The sequence below is a fragment of the Myxine glutinosa genome, chromosome 14 (assembly GCF_964187855.1).
Source record: "Myxine glutinosa chromosome 14, kmMyxGlut1.1, whole genome shotgun sequence".
NCBI classification, from domain to species: Eukaryota; Metazoa; Chordata; class Myxini; order Myxiniformes; family Myxinidae; genus Myxine; species Myxine glutinosa.
Genome location: NC_136274.1, coordinates 78,445,678 through 78,454,979, shown reverse-complemented (window position 1 = coordinate 78,454,979; position 9,302 = coordinate 78,445,678). Strand labels below are relative to the sequence as shown.

General features: G+C 43.4%; 1 protein-coding gene across 5 annotated transcripts in view; it reads left to right on the top strand.

Moving 5' to 3' along the window:
* The first annotated feature begins 809 nt into the window (after positions 1–809).
* LOC137439948 (DNA excision repair protein ERCC-6-like) overlaps positions 810–9,302 on the top strand; it is a 173,315-nt gene continuing 164,822 nt past the window's right edge. For 4 of the 5 annotated variants that reach the window (XM_068136234.2, XM_078768339.1, XM_078768340.1 and 1 more), the window contains exons 1-3: positions 829–1,203; positions 5,960–6,082; positions 6,370–6,554. In XM_068136234.2, coding sequence (XP_067992335.2) covers positions 1,132–1,203; positions 5,960–6,082; positions 6,370–6,554 — 380 coding nt within the window. In that variant the 5' untranslated portion in view covers positions 829–1,131. Of the gene's footprint in view, positions 1,204–5,959; positions 6,083–6,369; positions 6,555–9,302 lie in introns of all 5 variants that reach the window. The other variant, XM_068136232.2, reaches the window with a different exon arrangement.

Sequence of the window (9,302 nt, the reverse complement as noted above, 5' to 3'; positions counted from 1 at the left end):
AGATGGACGGACGGACTGATAGACGGACGGACGAACGGCTGGACTGACAGATGGAAGGACGGACTGATAGACAGACGGACTGACCGACGGACGGACTAAAAACAAAATGCCTCCAGCGCCTTCGGCCTCGGAAGCATAAAACAGTACATATTTGTGAGTGAGAATGGTGCTTCACGGTCGGGTCAGATATTCCTTCCTTTCTTCCTTCTTTCCCCCTTCCTTCTGTCACATCTTCCTGCCTTCCTTCCGTGTAAGTGCTGCTTCATCAGGATGAAGATCTCGCACTGCATGCATTCATTCGATAATATATTTTTCATGGTATATAACTGGTGAATGACCTAAATATTCATTTTTTATTTTTTATTTTTTTTATTGTCCACGTGAAACACAGAAAATTTTCATCACACCCTTTTCACATGACGCATGAGCATTAAACATATGTTAATTGATTTTGGCACAAATTACTGTATACAGTAGGTAGTCTAAAATATAAAGATTTCACACTCCACTTTCTGTAAATCACATAAGCCTGCTGACCAAGAGCCTATTTCAATAATATTTTGTCCTTACTTTACCCTGAGGCCTGATGTAATGATTTATAGTGCAATGTTCCTCATTTTCCCTTTTTAGTCTTCGAACAATGTATGTTGACCATGACAATATAGTGAGCAGTAAAATATTCTCTCATGTTTTCCGTTATTTATTGTGCAACTTGCGTTATTTTGTTTAATCGATGCTATATGTATATATATATATATATATATATATATATATATATATATTTATCTACATATAATTTTTTGTGTCTGAAACAAAACGGTAGTGGCTGATTTGAAGAAAGATTCACCGTCATGAGGCTTCTGGTGCCGCGTTTTTTGGCGCGTTGTTTAAACGCCGAGAGAGTTTAGTGAGTGTTTCAATCGTGACGAAACGTTTTGGGGTTTTATTTTATTTTCACTTACACTGTTCTATCTTCACTTTTATTACGTTAAAAAAAAACTTGCCGGCGTGTTTGGAAAATAACTTATCAATCAAAATATTTTGGCCTAATGACGAAAGCTATGGATAATGGACCGGTAGTTTACGGGTTGGTGAGGTGAGGTGTGCATCTCGAATCATTAGTTAAACAATATGTTTAACGCGATTCATGCAGCAGATATGGATCATGCGCAAGAGGATATGCAAAGACAACGTGTGAAGAAGGTAAGAGCTAATATATGAACGATATTTATATATATATTATATGTGAACGATATTTTGGCGGGTTTGTTTGTGCTTGCAATCAAATGTGAGTTTCCCTGACAGGAATCTTCGACGCAGGACGAGGCCATGAGATGAGTGACGAGGCCCATCAAAGCCTGCGCTATTATTACCAACAATCAACATGTGGTTGTTTGTTCGTGCTATATCTATCTATAATTCCATTAATCTCTGTGTGTATGTGTGTATGTGTGTATGTGTGTATGTTTGTCTGTGACCGCTGTTTCTCGCCAACTACCGGTCCGATATACTTGAAACTTGCCAGGTATATTGCTGGGGACCCGAGGATGTGCCTTTTCAAGGTTTGAAATTAATCGGACAAGTAGTTACCGAGCTAGTTAGAGCAGCTGCTCAGAGTCTGGGAGGTCGGCGGTTGAACCTCAGCATTTAAGCAAGTAGTTACAAAAGCTATGGCGATTTCTTTACCAAACACCGCAAGCCGTTCGCTTTGGACCAAACCATTTCATGTAAATAGAGGGGGGGGTTCTGTGGTCGTTGCGAATGGACCAAACCATTCATGTAAATAGAGGGGGGGGGGGGGGTTCTGTGGTCGTTACTGCCACGTGGTTTCAAAGTTTTTTTTTGTTGTTGTTGTTTGCACGCATGTTTTTTTGCACCCACGTACGGGCACGCCCTAGGATGTTTACACACACACACCCCTACACAAATTTTTTTTTTTTTTTTTTTTTTGGCAAGGAACGGGCACCCACGTACGGGCACGTCCTAGCTTATATATAGTACGGGCATGCCCTAGTCCTTTATAAATGCTGAGCGTCCAGCAAGGATCGAAGCAGCACGTCGCCATCCATTCACGTACCATTTTTATTTCGTCTTTGGTGTGACTCGCCCGGGGTGTGCACCAGCACCACCGACCTCCCGTACTCTGATTGGATGCTCTACTCGTCTAACATTTACGCTACCGAATCTGGTTCGCGTGCGTACGAATGAATGTAGACCAGGCTTCTGCAACACAAATGTACCGCCGCACACATCAAAGTAAAATACGCAGATCTACTGTAGTCTATATACCCCACAAGGGTTAATATCACGACCCTTCCTGCCGCTTCCATGGCATTTTTCCAAGTTTTTCCAAAGCCGCTTCATTACAAAGGTAATGCCAATGGCAATACTTATGATAATAGCATAATATTAATGATACTAGTGTGGTCACCCGTGGGAATCCCACGGGCATGGAGGTGTATCGTTGCGATCGGTGCAGCCATTTTTGCGGCACAGTTTTATAACGTTAGGGACAATAACGTTAGGCAGGAGTCCAAACCTGAAAATGCTGGAGACCAAAGCTGAAATTGGAAAACCAATAATTCATTCAGAATTCAACCGCCGACCTCCCAGATTTTACTTCAGGGGGTCCCAGGATTACCCACCCAAAATTTCGTTGCGATCGGTTCAGCCGTTTTTGCGGTACCTGGGAACGGACGGACAGACGGACATTTGGTGAATTATAGTAAGATTACATAACAATAGCCCCACTCTTCAACGGGTTTTGTGACTTGCAATATCATTGGTCCCCACCACCCTCCGAGTGCAGACAAATACATAAAACAACATTGGGTTTGGCTTCAGACAAACATAGCCACTAAGCTAGAGGGATGGGACATCACTTCCTGCATCGCACTCTGGGTAACCTTGATGATTCGTTTTTCTCTCCTTGCTCAACGGGACAATTAAAGAGGAATTCCCCTTCACTTTGGAACGATGCCAATCTATTGGGTTTATCCGGGCTCTATCCATTAAATGCTGAGGTTCAACCGCCGACCTCCCAGACTCTGAGCAGCTGCTCTAACACGTACCGTACACCATTGCCGTAACACAGCAAGTACAAAGAGAAGTGGGCATCCTCCGTCGTGCGAAGTCCTTCCTTGGCACACCTGAGCTCACCACATACAAGGCTTTCATCCACAGCTCAATGGAATACTGTTCTCCCCTATGCTATGGGCCGGTGCTCCTGCCTCTCACCTAGCTCGGCTTCACGCTGTTGAAACCAAAGCTTTCAGAATCATTGGAATCTCCCACGATGAAGCTAACTCCGAGGGCCTTTGACTCACTCACCGCAGGAAGGTTGGTGGTCTTTCTATCTGCTTCCGACTCCTCTCCGGCCTACCTCCCCCAGCTCTATCTGTGCTCTGTCCCCCAAATATTCCTACAGGTCGCACAAGATCTGCCGGCAACCCTCTTATGGTTAAACTGCCAAAATCAAGACTCTCTGCTCACCTTCACTCTTTCATTCCTCTTTACTCCTGCCTCTGGAACAAACTCCCTCACTCTCTTTAATCCCACTCCTCCCTCCAGGTATTTAAAACAGCTGTTCACCACCATCTCTTATCTTCCCCCATCCAAAACCTTGATCTCCTCTACCCACGTTAATTCACCACAGATCCACTTTTTTTGAAATACCAATTTCTTTCCTGGAAGTTCTAGCATTGTCTACGTGTCTTATACCTCTCCCATGTCCCCCCCCCCCCGTCCCCCCCCCCGCCTTCCCATACTCGTGTGTTTCCCTCTCCCCATCTTGTCTCCCGCTCCCTTTATTGTTTGTTTTGTTTGTCCAATTGTTTTTTTTTTGTGATTAATGTTAGCTCTTACACGAGCCTCGATCTTGTATACAAAAAAAATAAAGTCAAAACCTGACTTATATTTGCAAAAATGGTGGTGGTTTATGTATTCCATTAGCCAATTGATTAACTATTTAATTTTTATTATCATTATTATTTATTTATTTTCATTATTAATCATTTATTTATTTTCTTTCTCATTTGGGCAATATCTTGGGCACCTTTTGAGCTAGGAAGCTGATATTTGGACACGTGACCAAGTGATGTGGCTGTAAGGGATATTTTTGATTTATTGATGAATCAATTGATCGATTAATTATTTATTGATGAATCGATTATAATTAATTTAATTTTTTTATTAATGACTTTGATTAAGTTTCTAAAAGTTACATCTTCGGATGAAGCACTAGTGGTTTAGTTATGCTATTAGCCAATTGATTAAGAAAATATTTTATGATGATCTTTTATTTCTTTTAATTATGCAATTAATCGATCAATTAGTGTACACCTCTCCCTCCCAATGCAATATTTTATGAGCTGCATGGCGGTATTGCTGGGCGCCAGAGGCGCCCCGGCAATGCCGCGCTGGAGGATGTTATTTAATTATTTGGTATGGGGGCGGTGTACTTTGAATGCATCTGTACTTGTTACTTGCAAAATCGAAGATTTTTCAAGTATATTGGTCGGTTGCATTTGTTATTGTTCTGTTTGTCACCGGCCTACAGGTCACAATTCTAAACCGATCGTCACGAAACTTCACCAAGTTGTCGAGGTCGTCCCAATTGAGAAGCCTATTGATTTTGAGGTCGAAGGTCATCTGGAGGTCAAATTTCTAAAATCGCCATTTTTAATCCGATTGACTTGAAAATTGAACAGCATTTGTATATTGAGTCACAAAATTGGAAAACCAACTATTTTTAGGTCAAAGGTCAACTCGAGGGCAAACTTCCAAAATCATCAATTTTTATCTGAAAAAAAACCCATCAATTTTCATCTGATTGACTTGAAAATTGAGCAGCATTTGTATAGTGCTATATATGTTTACCATGATATTTCAAAAAGTTGTGGACGAGTTAGTTAGGTGACAACAACAAGTGATTAGATTTGGTTCACGTCTGGATCCAGATCTGGCCTATCAGTGGGATACAAAACATGAATTGTTCAGCTTGGTGGAGGTATGCGCTCTACTGAGTGCCGTTCTGGTTTTGTATTGTGGCAATCTACAGCTACTCTGATTAGTCTGACGAACCCTTCTGGCATTACAGTAAACCCTTAAATATTGCGGGGGTTACGTTCCTGGAAAATGTAGCGATAGTTAAAAAGCAAAGTCTGATTAAAAAGTCCGATTGGAAAAAGGGGGTTAGGTTCCTGGGCTTTGAGAAAATATAGAGGAATGTAGGTGGCAGCCAAAAATAAACCACAATGGAAACAAGAGGGGGAATTTCTTTACCGGAGATGTCCGCTACTGATCACAATAAATGTTCCTGTTCCAGGCATTCAGCAATTGTGAGCCATATACAGTAGGACAATTCTTTTAGGTATGCAAAACTACAGAATAAGTTGCAGTTTCTGTAACTTATCATAATAAAGCCATGTACCAAGTTTCAGTTCAATATATTTAAGGGTAAGGGGAAAAAGTCTGGAAAACTGACCCATATATAATGTGGCATTTTATGAGTCCAAAAAGGGCATAATTCTGTGAAAAATTCGCGACACTCCCTAAATCGGTACACAGAGTTTGCCCGCGATTGGTCAAAACCACGATATTTAAGGGTTTGCTGTACTGATCGTAGATAGACGTTAAAGACGCAATGGTGTCTTTAGCGAATAGTCGTCGAGATATCACTGGCACCCTGAACAAATTGTAAATTCCTGCTTGGAAGACAACAACAAACTGCTCGGCATAACCCTTGCCCAGGTAGCTTCAACGATCTGTTAAAAGTTTGGTACATCTGATTGATTAAAGTAAATGTGTGCAGACGTCAGTGATGCTAAGAACATTTTTCTTGGCATGTTTTCATGAAGGCAATCTTGCAAAATGTTGAATCTTGCATCAGACGCTGTTGTCTCCCTGAAATAATGTTAGGTGATTTAGGTTTACTACCTCTGTGTGTGTGCGTGTGCAGTACATGCAGAAAGCCAAGGAAGAGGCTCGGACTGGAAACTTAACAGAGAGCTTGCAACATCTTCAGGTGGCTTATCGTATCAGCCCAACTGAAAAGATTGAAAGTAAAATCCATGCTTTGGAGGTGAGGCGACTGTTATTCACTCCTGACCACAGAAAGGACAACTAGCAATCAAGGTGCACAATGACAGTCGCTCAGCTAGTTTGCTTGGGTTATTAAAAAAAACAAAAAACGATGTTTTGCTTGATCTATCTTCTCCTCAAGTCTTCCACCCAATTGTGAGCTACCCTTCACATTTTCTTGCTCTTAGAAAATCTAAAGCAATCTTTTCTGCCTGGCAGTTGTAAGGCTGAATATCTCAGGAAGCAGTGTCAATGGGGTGACCCTAACGATGTGCATTTGATCCACAGGAAGCCATCAAGGTGAATGAAGCGGAAGTTGAAGGTGATGAGTTTGTCAATGTTTTGGACAGCGGGTTTCAACTTTTCCATGAACTCCATAGCAAGCTGTACCCATATCAGTGTGAGGGTATTGTTTGGCTGTACACACGCTATTGTGAGCAACGTAGTGGCTGCATCCTGGCAGATGATATGGGGTAAGAAACTAGGTAGAGTCCTTGGATGTTATTGTTCATGCTCCTCAAACTAATGGCGAACACCATGACTTTGCTTTGCAAAAAATCCTATATTTGTAAGAAACAAGGCTATGACTAGTACAACCAAGTCTGCCAATTGACTTAGATTTTCGGAAGTTCCATAATTTGTCGTATTTTGCATTTTTATAACAAAATGTCCTTCGTGGTGAGATTTGCATCCATTTTGATGCATCCCCAGCTGAAAGGCAAAGGACGATTTTGAGTTGTCTGTTATGGTTTTATAATTTTATGTTTTGTTACCATGATAACTTGTGAACCACTGAAGGGATTTCTACCAAACCTGGCACAAGTATGGATTGTGATACAAAGATGAACTGATTCAATTTTGGGTTCAACAAGGAACAGGTCATGTGCCCTTGGAAAACCATTTTGCTGATTTAGAAGCCTCTAATGATGTCTCTTCTATTTATGTCTTGCACCCTCTGCCTTCTCCGTGCTCCCAACCCCCTCCCCCCAAAGTATAGGCAGATGCACTTGTTCACCAGCATCCATACTTGTCCACCAGCAATCCCTCCCTGGTGATGTAATCTAAATCCAGAACCACTGCTCACCTCCACTAATTTATTCCTCTCTTTTCCTGCCTGTGGAATCGCCTTTCACACTCTTCTCTCATTCTTCTCTCACGGTCTTCAAGACAGCTGTTCACCACCATCTCAGGTCATCATCCCCATCCAAAGCCATGATCTTTCCCCCACCTTACCTTACCAAAATTTTGCTTATGTAGCCATCTTGTCCACGGCTTGCGTTTTTCACTAACCCTCATCGTTAGCTGCATCCCTTGTTTGTTCGTCTCCATCTACCTTCTCCCTCTGCCTTGCTTTTGGCATTTCCCCTGTCTACTGCTGTTCCCTTTGTTATGCTGTGTCCTGATCTGTTCTGTGTCCTAGCTTCTTGTCGGTAGTAGGTTGTAGACAGCAACCGCCCAGGGTAGTACTACCGTCCTGCCTTACGAGCGTTAAAGTGGTGTCCGAAACCATCTTACACACTCCGTTTTAGGATTGCTGGTCTTTTCTGTCTCACTCAAGCTATCACGACCGGGCTCGCTTCAATCTCGCTTTCTCACAAACAAACACCATACACTTTTCATCATACACTTTTCTTCTCTTTTATTTAAGGCCTGGCCTCGATGAGGGCTATATGGTCCGTGCCTGGAGCCTCCAACATAAAAAAAAAAAAAAACATAAAAAAAAAAGAAGAAGATGTGAATATGTATGTATATATACTGAGACGCAATAGAAACTTATCACTTTTTCGATCTTAAATTACCAGTAATCACAATGCACAAATGTAATATGTTCACTTATTTTGGCAAGTCAGTGTACCCCCTACAGACAAATCGGTCACACATGGTCACGTCACCTTTGAGTCGTTCTCTTCATGGCCCAGGTGCGTAACACCTGCTTTGAACATTAGCGATTGCTCAAGGGGTATGTGATGATTTTAATTAGCAGCACTTGATGTCTGGATATTGGCCTTATAAACGCCAGTGCAAAATGAACATTTCTGTCAACATGCCACGATTGTCAAGTCATCAACGGCAGCGTGCCCTGGGCATGCTGTAATGCGGACTGAGCGTGAGGTGGCACGTCACATTGGGTGCACACACCAGACGATATCGAACCTGGTGCACAGAAACACCCTCTACAACTCTGCTGATGAAATTGTTGTGTCCAAATTGTTGTGTTGTCTTATTTTGAACCATGACAATTTTATGCTATTCCAAAACAAGTGGTAAGTTTCTATTGCGTCTCAGTATATATATTGTTACAGATACGACTTTGATGGTATGGTGGGCCGAGCGGGATGGCCGCCGTATCCGTACAAGTTACCCGATTGTGCCCGAATGTTGACTAATCGCGCTACGCTGGCTCAATAGGAAAGAGAAGACACCCGGCTGGGTTATAATGACACAATACGACACCAGGGGTTCAGTTCTCAAGTATATTCGTACGGAAAAAGGTTAGATTACAAGGACAAGAGGGAAACATAGGAAGGTGGGCACTTAAACACACTCTTATATTAACCCTAGACAGACCACAGATAAACGGGACAAGGCTCACTCACACGGGGTTTGATGGCCAGGAAAGCGGCAGTCGATGGCTCAGGTGCACCTGGCTCAGGGACAGAATCGCGTACGTTGGTGTCCAGCAGATGCGGGGAGGTCGCTCAGCGCTCGTGGGTCGCGACTTTGGTGGAGATGCCGGGGAGGTCGCTCAGCGCTCGGGAGGGTGGCGTCTTGTCCTTCCAAGCTCGGGGCGCATCTGACGTCACGTCCGGCGCGGGGCCGCGTATATCCGGCGGGGAGTGACACGCCCTCGGCTCGTTAGCGCCGCCCCAGATGGCATCGGCCCATGGCTTCTCATTGGGTGCGGGGGTTACCGGCTCCGCCCTTGACGAGGGGCCGACAGGGAGCCCCTTCGTGGTAACCCCGTGGAGCGCGTGGTCAATGGCGGCTAACTGAGCCGGAAGGAGGACGCCCACTCCCCATGCCGTCACCGCGCCGCCCCCCTCTTTTGTTGTTGTTGTTGTAGTTGGCGCTTCTTCATGGGGAAGAGATGCGGAGAGGTATGGGGAGGTCCTAAACTTCCTAACAGGTGCCATATAATCACATTCTGGTGCAACGAAGAGTCATAATTAATGGAAACAAGTCCTTAACTGACATAGATTAAGAATAACTAGCAAGATGTC